We start from the raw sequence: 18,475 nt of genomic DNA, 5'->3' as shown, positions 1-18,475 counted from the left end.
ACCGGTAAGCCTGACATCTGTAGTGGGGAAAATGCTAGAGTCCATTATAAAAGATGTAATAGCAGAGCACTTGGAAAGCAGTGATAGGATCGGACAAAGTCAACATGGATTTACAAAAGGTAAATCGTGCTCGACTAATCTACTGGAATTTTTTGAGGATGTAACTGCTAAAATAGGTAAGGGAGAACCAGTGGATGTGGTGTATTTGGACTTTCAGAAGGCTTTCAATAAGGTCCCGCGTAAGAGATTAGCGTGCAAAATTAAGGCACATGGGATTGGGGGCAAGGTATTGACTTGGATAGAGAACTGGTTGGCGGACAGAAAGCAAAGAGTTGGAATAAACGGGTCGTTTTCCGAGTGGCAGGCAGTGACTAGTGGGGTACCGCAAGGATCGGTGGGACCCCAGCTGTTCACAATATATATTAATGATCTGGACGAGGGAATTGGATGTAATATCTCCAAATTTGCAGACGACACAAAGCTGGGTGGGAGGATGTCGTGAAACTCCAGTACGATTTGGACAGGTTGGGTGATTGGGCAGAAACATGGCAAATGCACTATAATGTGGACAAATGTGAGGTTATCCACTTTGGTGGCAAAAACAGGAAGGCAGATTATTTGAATGGCAATAGATTGGGAGAAGGGGAAGTGCAAAGAGACCTGGGTGTTCTTGTGCACCAGTCGCTGAAGGTAAGCATGCAGGTGCAGCAGGCGGTTAAGAAGGCAAACGGTATGTTGGCCTTCGTAGCGAGAGGGTTCGAGTACAGGAACAAGGGTGTCTTGCTGCAGTTGTACAGGGCCTTGGTGAGACCACATCTTGAGTATTGTGTGCAGTTTTGGTCGCCTTATCTGTGGAAGGACGTTCTTGCCATGGAAGGAGTGCAGCGAAGATTCACCAGGCTGATACCTGGGATGGCAGGAATGACGTATGAGGCGAGATTGTGTCGATTGGGCTTATACTCACTGGAGTTTAGAAGATTGAGAGGGGATCTCATCGAAACCTATAAAATTCTGTCAGGCCTGGACAGACTAGATGCAGGAAGGATGTTTCCGACGGCCGGGGAGTCCAGAACCAGGGGTCATAGTCTAAGGATAAGGGGTAAGCCATTTAGGACTGAGATGAGGAGGAATTTCTTCACCCAGAGAGTGGTGAACCTGTGGAATTCTCTGCCACAGAGGGCGGTGGAGGCCAGTTCATTAAATATATTAAAGAAGGAGTTGGATATATTTCTTAAGGCTAAAGGGCTCAAGGGATATGGGGAGAAGGCAGGGACAGGGTACTGAATTTGGATGATCAGCCATGATCTCATTGAATGGCGGAGCAGGCTCGAGGGGCCGAATGGCCTACTCCTGCTCCTATTTTCTATGTTTCTATGTTTGTGTACAGGCCCCCTGGTAGCAGCTGTGAAGTGGTAGAATGTAGAAATGCAGAGATTAGACAAGCATGTAGTAAAAGCAGAGTGGTTTTAGTGGGGGGTTTTAACTTTCATACAGATTGGGAAAAGCAGACTAGCTCATGTCAGAAAGGTAGTGAATTTCTTGAGTGTTCAGGTTAGTTTTCTGCAATATGTCCGAGAACCAACAAAGGGGCAACCCTTATTAGATTTAGGAATGAGTAACGAGCCAGATTCAGTTAACAACCTAACGGTGCGTGAACATTTATCTAATAGTGAACATAATATGATCGCGTTTAACGTAGTGTTTGAAAGGGAGAAACACGAAACAGCTAAGAAAGGTGAGAGAGGAATCCCAGGGAATTATACACCAGTTAGCCCAACAGAGACTGTCCACAGTAAATTGGGAAATGGGTACAACGACAGAAGATCAATGGAAGGTGTTCAAAAAAGAATTTAATGCGATACAGAACCAGTTTATACCCCGAATGGCCAAGAGCTCTACTTGCCAAAAAAAACCCAGCCATGAATGACTAGAGAGGTAAGGGACAAGATAAAACTAAAAGAAAAAGCATACAAAAATGCAAAAACTAGCACAGACTGGCAACTAGGTGAGAAGCAACTGGATGAGAAACAAAGAACAAAAGGTGACAAAAAGATAGCAAGAGTTTAAAAAAAAAGGGAGTATGAAAAGAAACTTGCAAGCGATATCAAAATCAACAAAAACATTTTATAATTATATCAGGAAAAAGGGTGGTCATGAGCTATATGGGCCCCTTAAACTGGTAATATGATATTGTAAATGAAAATAAGGAAATGGCAGACGTGTTGAGTAATTATTTTGCATCAGTATTTACAGTAGAGAAAGAGGAAAGCATACCGGACATCCCAAGGAAACTAATATTTAATCAGGGATGGGGACTCAACAAAATTAACGTAAGCAAAATAATGAAGAAAATTATGGCACTGGAGTGACAAATCCCCAGGGGTTTTCATCCCAGGGTTGTAAAAGGAGGAGAGAACATTGCAGTTGTCGTAACTATAGTCTTCCAAAGTTCACTTAGATTGGAAAATTGCGCATGTCACTCCGCTATTTAAGAAAGGTGAGAGAGGAAACCCAGGGAATTATACACCAGTTAGCCCAACATCTGTTGTTGGGAAATTACTAGAGTCTATAATTAAGGATAGAGTGACTGAACACCTTGAAACTTTTTCAGCTGATCAGAAAAAGCCAGCAAAGCATAAAAGATGCCCTTTGGCAATACACTCTTAAATTAAGCTGGTACCCACAGCAGTCTGTCAGTAAAACTAGTATGTGAAGAGGTGGCAAAAAGATATTGAAACTGCTCAAGACCTACGATCGAACTCTTAGCAAACAAAGGGCTTTTGGGAAATTAACATCTCTTACCTTCTGGCATTTGTACATATGACAGCTGCCAATTGAAGATTGGTCTGTAATGACGTAACTCTTTCAAGCTCCTGCAAGAAATACATTTAAAAAAAGGAACATTTATTTCAAAGATTTAGATATTTTTAAAGCAGCATCCTTGCCTTTTCAGTGGTAACTTTGTTTTTAAGTGAACACATATGTAGGCATGCTAACAAATGTATATTAACTTTATACTGGATAACAACAATATTCTCTCAATACTTTACATTATATAAAAAGTTTCACATTTCTACTATCTCATCAGTCTTTCTGCACATCAATGTTATTACCCGTGAGCCATGTCACAGCATAACTTTCAATCAGCCTTAAAGTTTAAAAAGTATTCAATATCTATGCAACGCCTTGAAATTACGCTCTAATATCAATACAGTATATCTCTGCTAAAATGGCATACTAAGGAATTTCAAATGTATTAAGCGTTCAAAGAGTCTAATGTTATAACACAGATGTTTAATGGGAACGGGAGTGTAGTGGTAATACCACTGGGCTCGTAATCCAGAGGCCTGGACTAATGATCTGGAGACCGGAGTTCAAATCCCACCACAGCACCTGGGGAATTTAAATTCAGAATAAAAAGCTAGTATCAGTAATGGTAACCATAAAACTACTGGATTGTCGTAAAAACCCATCTGGTTCACTAATGTCCTTTAGGGAAGGAAATCTGGCCTATATGTGACTCCAGACCCACAGCAATGTGGTTGACTCTTAACTGCCCTAGCAAGCCACTCAGTCATACTCACAGAATCATACCTTTCAGCCAATGTCCCAAACTCCTCCATCACCGTCCCTGGGTATGTCCTGTTCCACCGGCAGGACAGACCCACCAGGGGTGGCAGCATAGAGTCAGGAAGAAGTGGCCCTGGGAGTCCTCAACATTGACTCCGGACCCCATGAAGTCTCACGGCTTCAGGCCAAGCATGGGCAAGGAAACCTCCTGCTGATTACCGCCCTCCTTCAGCTGATGAATCAGTACTCCACCATGTTGAACACCACTTGAAAGAAGCACTGAGCGTAGCAAGGGCACAGAATGTGCTTTGGGTGGGGAACTTCAATGCCCATCACCAAGAGTGGCTCAGTAGCACCGAGCTGGCTGAGTCCTGAAGGACATAGCTGCTAGTCTGGGCCTGCGGCAGATGGTGAGAGAACCAACATGAGGGAAAAACCTACTTGACCTCGTCTTCACCAATCTACCCGTCGCAGATGCCTCTGTCCATGACAGTATTGGCAGCAGTGGCCTCCGCACAGTCCTTGTGGAGACGAAGTCCCGTCTTCACAATGAGGACACCCTCCATCGTGTTGTGTGGCACTACCACCATGCTAAATGGGATAGATTCAGAACAGATCTAGCAGCTGAAAACTAGGCATCCAGGAGGCGCTGTGGGCCATCAGCAGCAAATTGTATTCCACCACAATCTGTAAACTCATAGCCTGGCATATTCCTCACTCTACCATTACCTGGACCAACCCTGGTTCAATAAGGAGTGTGGAAGAGCATGCCAGGAGCAACAACAGGCGTACCTAAAAATGAGGTGCCAATCTGGGGAAACTGCAACACAGGACTACATGCATGCTAAAAAGCGGAAACAGCATGCGATAGACAGGGCTAAGCGATCCCACAATCAACGGATCAGATCAAAGCTATCCAGTCGTGAATGGGGATGGACCATTAAACAACTAACGGGAGGAGGAGGCTCCATGAATATCCCCTTCCTCAATGATGGTGGAGCCCAGCACGTGAGTGCAAAAGACAAGGCTGCAGCCCCATGACATTCAACAGCGTTACCATCGCCGAATCTCCCATCAACATCATCCTGGCGGGTCACCACTGACCAGAAACTTAACTGGACCAGCCACATAAATACTGCGGCAACAAGAGCAGGTCAGAGGTGAGGTATTCTGCGGCAAGTGTCTCACCTCTTGACTCCCCAAAGCCTTTCTACCATCTACAAGGCACAAGTAAGGAGTGTGATGGAATTCTCTCCACTTGCCTGGATGAGTGCAGCGCCAACACTCAAGAAGCTCGACACCACCCAGGACAAAGCAGCCCACTTGATTGACACCCCATCTACCACCTTAAACATTCACTCCCTCCACCACTGGCGTACCGTGGCTGCAGTGTGTACCATCTACAAGATGCACTGCAGCAACTTGTCAAGATTTCTTTGGCAGCACCTTCCAAACCCGCGACCTCATCCCCACCTCGAAGGACAAGGGCAGCAGGTGCATGGGCACACCACCACCTCCAAGTCACACACCATCCTGTCTTAGAAGTATATCGCCGTTCCTTCATCATCGCTGGGTCAAAATCCTGGAACTCCCCACCTAACAGCACTGTGGGAGTACCTTCACCACATGGACTGCAGCGGTTCAAGGTGGCGGCTCACCACCACCTTCTCAAGGGCAATTAGGGATGGGCAAAAAATGCTGGCCTTGCCAGCAACGCCCAGACCCCATAAACAAATTAAAAAAAATTCTCCAACCCTTAAACCAATGCTGTTGCACTGTATTAGAATAAGATCCCATATTAAACACAGTGTATTAAAATTTGTCAGAACTTTCTCAGTACAGCTCTAACTACCATAATCCAGACATTTTACAGCAGCAGTGACATCACACTTGCAATCAGCTGTGTGGCATTAAAATAGAAAACATGGCTTTTCTTTTTGCATCAAGACAATTTGAAAAGATTGTTTCTTTTTATTAAATCAAACCTTAATATTTATACTAGTCCCAACAAACTAATGATATCATTAGTAATTGATGGCTTGGTGAATGTAACCCTCAAATCACAATTAGGTATATTACAGGTCTTTAGCACCTTCAAAAGAGTAAACTTATTATTTATCTGACAAGATGGGATATTAGAATTCCCTCTTGATTTGTAAGGAAAAAACACCATTAAAACAAGTTTAAAACAAAAAACCTTTCTTCGCATAACACTTGCATAACCAAAATGCACATCTGGTAACCGTTCAAAACCCAATCTAGTCCATTGTAAAAAAAACACACAGGATTTGTCCTCTGAATTAATTAGCTAGAATAAGTTGGATAGCAAAATACTGCGGATGTTGGAAATCCAAAATAACAACAGAAAATGCTGCAAAAACTCAGCAGGTCAGGCAACATCCGTGGACAGAAATTTGAGTTGACGTTTCGGGTCGAACCCTTCTTCAAAACTGGAAAGAAAAGATAGATCGGAGGCAGGGCTGCGATCGGACAAAAGAATAAAAGAAACAAAAGAAGTAAAAAAGAGACAATAAAAGGTATTAGAAGCTAGACGAGATGGTAATAGGCTGAGATTAGGTGTAAAGTGTACTGGCAGGGCAAAAGATAGCTGCCAGGTGTGAGAGAGAAACAAAAGGAAAAGGTGGGGGGGGGGGGGGAAAGGAGTGGAAAAATTACAAGAAAAAATGAAATAGGGGCCGAGGTTATGATCTGAAATTGTTGAACTCAATATTGAGTCCGGAAGGCTGCAGAGTGCCTAATCGGAAGATAGAATAAGTTAATAGTCCTTTATTTCCCTTTGTGAATTAAAAATATTTACCTGAGTAAATTAAAACCTGCAATGAAGTCTTTGGATTATGCTGATGCTCCTGAACAATTTATGCTTTTGTAAGAACTGGGGTTCCTAGCCGAAGAATTGAGATCGACTCAGAAAATCAAAAACAATAAAATTTAATGAACAAACGAAGCTGTACAGGAAACTGTAGGATACAATGCAAATAGGTCTGGTCTGCTTGAAAGCCTCTCTGGAAACTGCTAGCAGGTTCCGAGCTCAACTGCTAGCAGGTTCCGAGCTCAACTGCTAGCAGGTTCCGAGCTCAACTGCTAGCAGGTTCCGAGCTCAACTGCTAGCAGGTTCCGAGCTCAACTGCTAGCAGGTTCCGAGCTCTGACTTCATGACGTCATCACGTTCTTCCTGCCGTTGAGATCACGTGACGGACGGCATGACGTCATCACGCGGAGTACAGGAAAGAAGCCCTAGTACAGTTAACAGATACATTAACGGTGCAGCCACCAGCTGTACTACATTGCTGTAAAAGGAATTATATACAATTGTCCGTAATCCTCTGGTGGTTCCACCACATGCGCCCCCCCAGAATTGCTTTTAACAGAGAAGGTAAGGTGAGAAGGGGGTCTGACGAGTCTGTCCGACCGACTACGATACCCCGGCAGCTGGAACGGAGCACTAGAAGACAAACTGGCCATTGGCTGTGGTTGGGATGACGCCGCAGGCGAAGAGGAGGCCGGCTGTGGTCGACCCGGTGAGGCGGGCACTGGCAACTCGGCTGATGACTGTGGCTGTACTGGACCGGCAGTCGACGGTGGACGACCACGACGAGGCGGCTGAGCGGTGACGACTGGTTCGCTCAGATCCAGATGCGCCGGTTTCAACCGGTCGATGGAGATGTGGTCAGGCTTACCGCTGACGTCGACTGTGAAGGACTTGTCGCGGAACGGACTTGTGTAAGGCGGTTTGAGCGGGTTTTTGCGAGCATCCTGCCGAATGAACACGTATTCTGCGCTCTTAAGATCCACCGGGACATGGGAGCGCTGCAGGTCATGATGCGACGTAGGCACTGGGATGAAATTCCTAGCCGCTTCCTCCTGGTGGCTGAGGAGCTGCCTGAGCTGGGGACCCAGGTTCCGTGTGAGGAGGAAGAAAAACGCCAGGCACTCTGAGTGGTTGGCCGTAAACCAGCTCTGAAGAATAATGCAGGTCGTCCTTAGGCGCCGTGCGAAGACCTAGCAGCACCCAAGGCAGCCTGTCCACCCAACTAGGCCCACGGAGACTAGCACGCAGTGCGGCTTTAAGGGACCTGTGGAATCTTTCACAGACCGTTCGCCTGTGGATGGTAGGCGGTGGTACGATGAAGCTTGGTGCCCAAACCTTGAGCTACGGCGTTCCAAAGCTCGGAGATAAATTGAGGACCCCGGTCGGAGGAGATGTCAGCTGGTACCCCAAACCGAGCTACCCACGACGAGATGAAGGCTCTGGAGACGTCTGCCGCTGTGGTGGCAACCAAAGGAATTGCCTCTGGCCACCTAGTGGTGCGGTCTACCACGGTGAGGTGGTGAGTGCACCCGCAAGAGGAAGGGAGAGGACCAACCAGGTCCACGTGCACATGGTCGAATCGACGCTCCGGAACCGGAAAAGTGGCAACTGGGGCTTTAACATGGCGTTGTATCTTGGACTTCTGGCAACTCACACAGGTATTGGTCCAGTCACGGACGTCGAGATGCATGCCCTTCCAGACAAATTTCTTTGCCATGAGTCGTTGTGACGCTCTCATGCCAGGGTGTGACGACCTGTGGATAGTGTCGAAAATTCTCCTGCGCCATTTGACTGGAACGATTGGACATGGGACGCCCATCGAGATGTCACACAGGAGTGGTCCCTGCGGCCTGGAAACTGACATCAGCCACTTGTAAACTGGAAGGTGCGGTCCGGTATGCCTGCACTTCAAGGTCTGCCTTCTGTTCTTTTGCCAAACCAACATAGTCAACTCCCAGGTGTACTGCGGGGAGCTGGGCACGGGAGACACAATCCGCCACCAGGTTGTCTTTGCCCAAGACATGTTGTATGTCGGTTGTAAATTCAGATATGTACGTAAGATGACGTCGTTGCCGTGCCGACCATAGTTCCGCTGTCTTGGCCATCGCAAAAGTAAGTGGCTTGTGGTCTACAAAAGCCGTGAATGGGCGTCCTTCCAGTAGGGAGCGAAAATGGTGGATGGCCAGAAGCAATGCCAACAACTCCCTATCAAAAGTACTATACTTGCGTTCGTTCTTCCGCAATTGGCAGCTGAAGAAAGTCAGTGGTTGCCATGTGCCGTCGACCTACTGCTCCTGTACTGCCCTGATGGCATAATCAGATGCATCGGTGGTAAGGGCAATGGTTGCGCCCGGAAGGGGATGTGCCAACATTATCGCAGCAGCCAAAGCGTTCTTAGTGTCGAGGAAAGCCTGGTCCATCTGGGGTGTTCAATCGATCGGGTCTTTGCCCGATTTACCTCCGAGGGCCTCGTACAAAGGTTGCATCAACAATGCCGCCTTGGGGACGAACCGATGATAAAAATTGACCATTCCCAGAAATTCCTGGAGGGCCCCGACAGTCTGAGGAAGAGGGAACGAGGTGACTGCTTCCACCTTTGTGGCCAGTGGGACGGCGCCTTCTGAGGTGATTCCCCAAGAAATCAATGCTGTACAACCCAAACTGGCACTTGGCCGGGTTGATAATAAGGCCATGTTGGCTGAGACAAGAAAAAAGGGTACGCAAGTGCGTAATGTGTTCTTTCGTGCTGTTACTGGCAATAAGGATGTCGTCTAGGTAGACGAAAATGAACGGCAGATCGCGCAACACGGAATCCATGAGACGTTGGAAGGCTTGTGCTGCATTCTTCAGCCCAAACGGCATACGAAGGAACTCAAAGAGCCCGAAAGGTGCGATGACGGCAGTTTTGGGGACGTCCCAAGGATGCACGGGCACTTGATGATAGCCTCGGACGAGGTCTACTTTGGAAAGATGGAATTCCCTGCCAGATGGGCTGAAAAATCCTGAATGTGAGGAATTGGGTACCGATCCGGTGTGGTAGCCTCATTCAGGCGTCTGAGTCGCCGCATGGTCGCCGCCCGGCTTAGGAATAATGTGTAATGGCGAGGACCAAGGACTATTCCAATGTCGAATAATACTCAGGCGTTCCATTGTATGGAACTCCGCCTTGGCGACCGCGCGCTTACCGGGTTCCAGCCTTCGAGCTCTCGCATAAACGGGGGATCCTGTCGTGGTAATGTGGTGCGCCACACCGTACCTCGCGACTGAAGAAAATGTGGATCTGGTGAGCTCAGGGAACTCACTGAGAAGACACGAGAACTCATTTGGAGATGGGACTGCACAAGCAACTGACCAAGACATCGCGGTGTTTCAGTGGCAGGGGACCGAGTGAAAAGTGGAGGCACTGATTAGCCGGCAGTGTCGGACGTCGACGAGAAACCCATTTGCGCAGAAGAAATCTGCCCCCAGGATGGCCTGTGAGACTTTCGCCGTGATGAACTCCCAAACAAAACATTGGCCGCCAAAACTCAACTGGACCCTACGCTTTCCGAACGTGCGAATGGCCACACCATTGGCTGCCTCGAGGGGGGGACCTTGACCGCCGGATTGAAGATCTAGCTTCGACGCTGGTAGGATACTGCACTGGGAGCCAGTATCACAGAGAAAACGTCGCCCTGACAGGGAGTCTGTAATGTATAGGAGTTTCCCTGCGGACCCGACGGCCATCCCAACTCCGGCGCGTCCCTTAGGCCTTATTGATCTTCTCAGAAACCGCTGGTTTGAGGTAGGTTTTTTTTTTGGTGAGAAACTGCAGGGCGGACGGCAATTTCTGGCCTTCGCGCCGAAACGAGCGTGGTATGCACACTAGCCTGCAGGAGTCGTCGTCGGATTCGCTCGTGGGGGATGGGCGCCTCGTGGCTGCACAAGATTGTTGTGAGTTGGTGAATATTTTATCCGCTTCCGCGACGAGTTCAGCACAATCCGTGATTGCAGAATTGGCCAAGGCCGTCTGTACTGGCTCTGGTAGTTGACAGAGAAACAGCTCGCGGAACAGAAAACATTGTGATTCAGAGCCCAAAAGCGTGAGCATTTGGCTCATGAGCTCTGAGGGTTTTGAGTCCCCGAGGCCGGGCATGGAGATAAGTCTGCGAGCGCACGCCGACTTGGACAGACCGAAAATCTGCAGTAAACGTGCTTTTAGAGCTTCGTACTTGCCATCGTTCGGTGGACTCTCGAGGAGGCTGACGACCCTCGAGGCCGTGGCGCTGTCCAGGGCGGAGACCACGTAATAATAACGGGTCGAATCCGCTGCTACTCCCCGGATTGCAAATTGGGCTTCCGCCTGGAAAAACCACGCGGCCGGTTGTTGCTCCCAAAATTGCAGCAGTTTGAGGGCGACGGCATTCCTGTCCATGATGTAACTTCAACGAAAATTGTTCGAAGAAATCGGGGTCACCAATGTAGGAACTGGGGTTCCTCGCTGAAGAATTGAGATCGACTCAGAAAAACAAAAACAATAAAATTTAATGAACAAACGAAGCTGTACAGGAAACTGTAGGATACAATGCAAATAGGTCTGGTCTGCTTGAAAGCCTCTCTGGAAACTGTTAGAAGGTTCCGAGCTCAACTGCTAGCAGGTTCCGAGCTCAACTGCTAGAAGGTTCCGAGCTCTGACGTCATCACGTTCTTCCCACCGTTGAGATCACACATGACGGACGGCATGACGTCATCACGCGGAGTACAGGAAAGAAGCCCTAGTAGAGTTAACAGATACATTAAAGGTGCAGCCCCCAGCTGTACCACATTGCTGTAAAAGGAATTATATACAATTGTCCGTAATCCTCTGGTGGTTCCGCCACACTTTGCTCTTATTGTTTGGCATCATAGAACACGATTTCAATTACATCTTTGTATCCTCTGCCTCAGTATCCATTATACTCTTGGGTTAAACCTTTTTTCAAGACTAATTGAAAAATGGCTACATGGTAGAAAACGGTTGTCACGATTAAATTCACAAGATGACAAAAAATACCGCCCACTTTTATTCTTATCAAACTAGGTAAATATTTGTATATACACATAGATTGAACAATTCCCACACCAATTCAGCTTATAACCAGTAGATCTCCTGTGGCATTGCTGTGGAAAAAGTGAGGACATGTGAGAACCAGGCTGACTATAGAAAGTTCAAAGGAGAAGTGAAAAAGGAAATAAGAGGGGCAGAGAGAGAGTATGAGAATAGACTGGCAGCTAACATAAAAGGGAATCCAGAAGTCTTCTATAGGCATGTAAACGAGTAGTAGGAGGAGGGGTGGAGCCAAATAGGGACCAAAAAGGAGACCTACACATGGAGGCAGAGGGCATGGCTGAGGTACTAAATGAGTACTTTGCATCTGTCTTTACCAAGGAAGATGCTGCCGAAGTCATAGTGAAAGAGGAGGTGGTTGAGATACTGGATGGGCTATTACAGGAAACTTTGGTTTATCCGGAAGTTGTATGCCCGGAAACCTCGATCTAACGGCAGAAATCAGCAGCTGTTTTGTTAGTTTTTTTTTCTTTTTTTTTCTTCTCCTAGCATTTTTTTTTTTTTTTTTTTTTTTTAAAAAACAGTCAGTCTCTGGAAAGCCTCTCTGAAGCTGTTGCTAAGCTACAGAGACGCTTCCAAGGTACGGGCTGACTGTTTACAAGCTGTTGCTAAGCAACAGTGTTTGTTGTCAGATACGGAGATGAAAACCTCCGTATCCTTCAACATTAGCGCTGGTCTGTCCGGAAGTTTTCATAGATCGGCATCACGCCGGTCCCGTCGATCGTGAAGTTTCCTGTATTTGATAAAGAGGTACTAGAAAGGTTGGCTGTACTTAAAGTAGATAAGTCACGAGGACCGGATGGGATGCATCCTATAATGCCGAGGGAAGTAAAAGGTAGAAATTGCGGAGGTACTGGCCATAATCTTCCAATCCTCCTTAGATATAGGGTTGCTGCCAGAGAACTGGAGAATTGCAAATGTTACCCCCTTGTTCAAAAAAGGGTGCAAGGATAAACCCAGCAAGCACAGGCCAGTCAGTTTAACCTCGGTGGTGGGGAAGCCTTTAGAAATGATAATTAGGGACAACATTTACAGTCACTTGGACAAGTGTGGCTTAATTAAGGAAAGCCAGTACGAATTTGTTAAAGGCAAATTGTGTTTAACTAACTTGGTTGAGTTTTTTGATGAGGTAACAGATAGGGTTGATGAGGGCAATGCAGTTGACGTGGTGTACATGGACTTCCAGAAGGCGTTTGATAAAGTGCCACATAATAGGCTTGCCAGCAAAGTTGAATCCCATGGAATAAAAAGAACAGTGGCAGCATGGATACGAAATTGGCAAAGTGACCAGAAACAGAGTAGAGGTGAACGGTTGTTTTTCAGACTGGAGGAAGGTATAGTGGTGTTCCTCAGGGATCGGTACTAGGACCACTGCTTTTCTTGATATTAATGACTTGGACTTTGGTGTACAGGGCACAACTTCAAAATTTGCAGATGACCAGTATAGTGAACAGTGAGGAGGATAGTGATAGACTTCAAAAGGACATAGACAGACTGATGGAATAGGCGGACACGTGACAGATGAAATTTAATGCAGAAAAGTGCAAAGTGATACATTTTGGTAGGAAGAATGAGGAGAAGCAATATAAAGTAAAGGGTACAATTCTAAAGGGGGTGCAGGAAAGGTTGAAAAAGTGGTTAAAAAAAAAAAAGCATACGGAATCCTGGGCTTTATAAATAGAGGCATAGAGTACAAAAGCAAGGTAGTTATGATGAACCTTCATAAGTCACTGGTCTAACCTCAACTTGAGTATTGTGTCCAATTCTGGGCACCGCACTTTAGGAAGGATGTGAAGGCCTTAGAGAGGGTGCAGAAAAGATTTACAAGAATGGTTCCAGGGATGAGGAATTACAGTTACATGGATAGACTGGAGAAGCTGGGGTTGTTCTTCTTGGAGCAGAGAAGGATAAGAGATTTGATAGAAGTGTTCAAAATCATGAAGGGTTTTAGGTAGAGTAAATAAAGAGAAACTGTTTCCAATGGCTGGAGTGTGGAGCTCCAAAATGACAACGCTGGCATCAAATCAGCACTGCATGCTGATTGGCGTCATGATATGCCTGCTCTGCATACTTCCGGCAGACGTTAACTGCGCACGTGCTAACATCTTTACTAAAATGGAATCCGACGCACCTCATGTGCAGAAAAGATTTACAAGAATGGTTCCAGGGATGAGAGACTTCAGTTACGTGGATAGACTGGAGAAGCTAGGGTTGTTCTCCTCAGAGCAGAGAAGATCGAGAGGCGATTTGATAGAGGTGTTCAAAATCATGAGGGGTCTGGACAGAGTAGATAGAGAGAAACTTTTCCCATTGGCGGAAGGGTCGAGAACCAGAGGACACAGATTTAAGGTGATTGGCAGAAGAACCAAAGGCGACATGAGGAAAAACTTTTTTTTACGCAGCGAGTGGTTATGATCTGGAATGCACTGCCTAAAAGGATGGTGGAGGCAGATTCAATCGTGGCTTTCAAAAGGGAATTGGATAAGTACCTGACGGGGAAAAAATTGCAGGACTACAGGGAAAGGACAGGGGAGCGGGACTAGCAGGGGAGTGGGACTAGCTGAAGTGCTCTTGCAGAGAGCCAGCACGGGCTCGATGGACCAAATAGCCTCTTTCTGTGCTGTAACCATTGTGAATCTAGGAAAATTGATTTCGTTATAAGCAACATTCTTTGTGTCTCTGCTTTGTGGTTTTCTTTATCTTTTGCCCCCAATGTAATGATTTTTAAACATGTTACTTTATTCTTCATTGGTTTTATGCAACATTATTGGAGACTTTTGTCTTAGTGGTTAAGTTTAGTTTGTTTTGCTTTAATTTCCAGAAAGAAACCAGAAACCAGAAACCCCACAATGCAGATAGAGGCCATTTCGGCCCATCGAGCCTGCACCGACACATATCCCACCCGATCCCCGTAACCCCTACACCAACACATATCCCATCCTATCCCTGTAACCCCACGTATTTAATCCCCCTAACACTAAGGGTCAATTTATCATAGCCAATCAACCTAACCCGCACATCTTTGGACTGTGGGAGGAAACCAGAGCACCCGGAGAAAACCCACGCAAACACGGGGAGAATGTGCTAACTCCACACAGACAGTCGCCCGAGGCCGGATTCGAACCCGGGTCTCTGGCGCGGTGAGGCAACAGTGCTAACCACTATGCCACCGTGCTGTAATACAGTAGAAAAGCAGTGAAAGTCGGAACTAGCAGGAGTGAAGTGCAGCGAGCAGGGTAGAAATGCAGTGCAAACTGGTATTCAGCAGGGGAGAAGCGCAATGGGTGTATGTACTCCACAGGGTAGACCAGCCTAGCTGGAAATTAATAATGGAAGAGAAATGCCTGAAGGAATGGGAAATAAAAAATGTAAATAGGAGCAGACAACAGTGAAAAGAAAGAAAGAGAAGTTGTGGAGGCTGAAAGAAAAACCAATATGGCTGCTAAAAGCATATCGAACAAGTTTTTATAAAGATATTCCCAGAGGCAGTGCAGAAAGGATTACTTCAATCATGGCACAAGAACTGTGTACTTAGTTGAATAACTTCAGTTATTGCAACTGGAACCATATACTTATCAACAAACCCAATAGAATATTGAACTACATTGCCAAAACAGCAGTATACAATTCATCATCTCTTCTTAGGCAGTCCTTCGGAACCGAAGATGATATACAATTCATATAAACATCTTGTATACATAGAGGTATACAAGATAGTTAAATGTGTGGGAAAGATAAATCTAGAATATTACTTTAAAGTAGATTGCAAGAGTAGAACAAAAGTCAGACGGGGTGTCAGAGAGGTTTTTGATTCACTATCACTCATTTTGCACCACCGCCAAAGACTAATTTCACCCCGAGTGACATAGGCCTGGATTTTAACTCCCGGTGGATTCCCCGCTCAGGCCTGAGAGAGCAGGTTAAAATTGCAGATGTTGCGATCATGGTGGCTTTCAGACAGTTAAGAGCCAGGGAGATTTTAACTGCCCACCCGGCAGGTTTCTGTTCAGCAAGTAGGGTTAAAATCACTTCCAGAGTCAACTTCTTAAAATCTATTTGTGAAAATTTGTGAAATACTTCAGTTTCAAATTGCAATTCTAAGCTGTTCCAAGGTTGACACTTCAATGTTAGCACAGTCAGTAGGGATTGGTAAATATATGAATAAAAATAATTTAGTGCTGCCCTCAACTTACTTTATCTGATAGAATCCTGGGCAATCAACAACAATTTGCATTTATATAGCGCCTTTAACATTGTAAAACGTCCCAAGGTGCTTCACAGAAGCGTTATCAAATAAAATGCCACCGAGTGACAGAAGATCTTAGAACAGATGACCAAAAGCTTGGTCAAAGAGGTAAGTTTTAAAGAGCATCTTAAAGGAGGAGAAAGAGGTCGAAAGGTTTAGAGAGGGGAATTCCAGAGCCAAGAGGCTAGGCAGCTAATAGCACGGCCGCCAACGGTTGAGCGATTTAAAACAGGGGATGCGCAAGAAGCCAGAATTGGAGGTGTGCAGAGAACTCAAGAGGGCTGGGGGAGGTTACAGAGACAGAGAGGAGCTAGGCTATGGAGAGTTGAAAACAAGGATGAGAATTTTTAAATTGAGATGTTGCTGGACCTGGAGCCAATGTGGGTCAGCGAGCATAGGGGTGATGGGTAAACCGGACTTGGTGCGAATTAGGATACTGACAGCAGAGTTTTGGATGAACTCAAGTTTATGGAGGGCGGAAGATGGGAGGGCCAGCCAGGAGAACATTGGAATTGTCAAATCTAGAGGTAACAAATGAGGGTTTCAGCAGCAGATCAAGTGAGGCATGGGCGGAGTTGGGTAATTTTACGAAGGTGGAAGTAGGCGGTCTTGGTGATGGAGCAAATATGTGGTCGGAAGCCCATCTCTGGGTCAAATACAACACCAAGGTTGGGGACAGTCTGGTTCAGCCTCAGACAGTTGCCAGGGAGATGGATGGAGTCGGTGGCCAGGGGACGGAGTTTGTGGCGGTGACCGAAGACAATGGCATCGGTTTTCCCAATATTTATCAATAAGAAGGTATTTCTCCTGAAGGATTCTCTATTTATATGCATTTGTGTTAAGAATCTTAGCTTTGATTATAAAGGTGTTACAGGAAACTCTATTATCCGGCACCAACGGGACCGGCGTGGTGCCAGTTTATCAAAAAGTCCGGATTACAGAGAGGTATAGTTTAAAAGGTACGAGAGCTCCGTACACAGCAACAAATCCAGGCTTCCCCGTTGCTTAGCAACATGTGCAGGAACTCCGGCCACAGACCAAGCGTCCCTGTTGCTTAGCAACAAGTGCACAAACCCCAGTTACACAGCCACAGATCCAGGAACTGCCACTAATATGAAGTAAAACTTACCTGAACCTACTCCTGTAATTTGCCGGTTAACAGAGATTTCCGGTTATTTAGGTGCTGGTTAAAAGAGAGTTTCCTGTACTGTCAATTTTAGGTTATTGCTAATTTCTACTTCTTGAAGATTTATAAGTATATCTCTTAAACAAGTCCAACAAGACACACAGTCAATCTGAATTTTTAAGTTTTAGAAGTTAAGCAAAGTAGCAGAAATCATTTTAACTACATTTTATCTTACAAACAGCCTTTTTGGTAAGATTTAGTATTTTCTCTCCTTCCACTCTCTAGATCAGAAATATCGAAGTCTTTTGTCTTTATGAGCCACTTAGGTGTATACCATGGAGCCTTCCATGCCACATATGTAGTTGTAGTCAATATTCCCATTTATTTTCATATATCCTATGCTCTGAATATTAACAGACTAGGTGTTTTCATTTAGGATTTATCCACTAATGAGGCAACAACACTAAGTCTAGCACTTTTGAAATATTTAGGAACATGAAATTCAAACAGAACACACCAGTGAATAAGAAATACAAGAATAAATAGAATTAAGTTGCCTCGGAGTCAGATTGCTGGAGCATGCAGACTGGATATGACCCAAAGGTGTAATATGAGCACCCCTGCTCTAGATCTCAAGGTGCTATATATTTGGTCAGAATTTGTCTTTAAAATAACAGCGAGGCTAATGACGCTTGCAATTATTTATGCGTAAATGGTACAGTAACTTTAGACTGGGGCAGAGCCGCAGTAGAACGCGAATATCCAAAAGTTGCTGTCCGAGTTGTAACACTTCGCTGTTAGCTTCGCGAAAACAGCATTTGTCTGCCTCACCATTGAAATGCATTGAATGGCATAAAGTTGCTGTATTTGCATGGTAGATACAAACTAAACTCACCACAGACTTTTAAACCTCGTCATTTTAAGTCCAAGTACTCTTTTAACAATGTGATAAATGTTAATGATTGCCAATCAACCTCTCTGGCACTGAAAATTAACTATTACAATGTGGAATCTCATTCCTTCAGGTATTCATTGTTCTATGTAGGAGAATATAAAAATGTAAAATTTAAATTTTAAAATTAAGTTTTACTTTTCCTTTCTGTCTCTTTTTTATCTCCCTTAATTCAATCTTTCTTTCTCTTTCTGTACCTGATTTGACATTGAATTCACCCACTCTAATTTACACTTCCCTCTCAGTCCTTGCGCTGTTAATTTCACAATCCTTCAATCTGATTGGTTAAGGAGTTGCTTACCCTGCGCACTCCGGTCCCAGATGCCCTGTTTCTCCCGTTGCGACATTATCAACTCGCACTTTCAGTATTTTGACACCTAAATGTGCAAGGCCAAGTCTAACTAATGGGAGACGGTGTTCAACGCCCTGCTGCAGCAAAATCTGGGTCATTATATTCGAAGCCACTACAACTGTCATTCTGTAGCCCACCACAAAACAGCCCGATACTTAGGGGGAAAAATTCAGTTGGTTTGCGCCTCCCGTTAGCGCCTTAAGAGGGCGCTAATGCGGCACAAAGCAACTAGCGCCCGGGCGCGGCGATGTTTGCGCTGCTCGCGAAATTAACTAGACATTTTGCGGCGGCGCTAAACACTACCACCACGATC

The 18,475-nt window shown here is 45.6% G+C and overlaps 1 protein-coding gene across 2 annotated transcripts in view; it reads right to left on the bottom strand.

Annotated features, from left to right (window-relative positions):
• Positions 1-18,475, bottom strand: part of vps50 (VPS50 EARP/GARPII complex subunit) — a 317,917-nt gene that overhangs the window by 236,004 nt on the left and 63,438 nt on the right. For both annotated transcript variants that reach the window (XM_085988277.1, XM_085988278.1), the window contains exon 6: positions 2,803-2,873. In XM_085988277.1, the coding sequence (XP_085844403.1) occupies positions 2,803-2,873 (71 nt within the window). The remainder of the gene's footprint in view (positions 1-2,802; positions 2,874-18,475) is intronic.

The sequence above is a fragment of the Somniosus microcephalus genome, chromosome 5 (assembly GCF_052327205.1).
Source record: "Somniosus microcephalus isolate GS21.2 chromosome 5, FLI_Smic_1.0, whole genome shotgun sequence".
Lineage (NCBI taxonomy): Eukaryota > Metazoa > Chordata > Chondrichthyes > Squaliformes > Somniosidae > Somniosus > Somniosus microcephalus.
The sequence above is the reverse complement of the archived record's forward strand: the minus strand, read 5'-3'. Positions and strand labels throughout refer to the sequence as shown.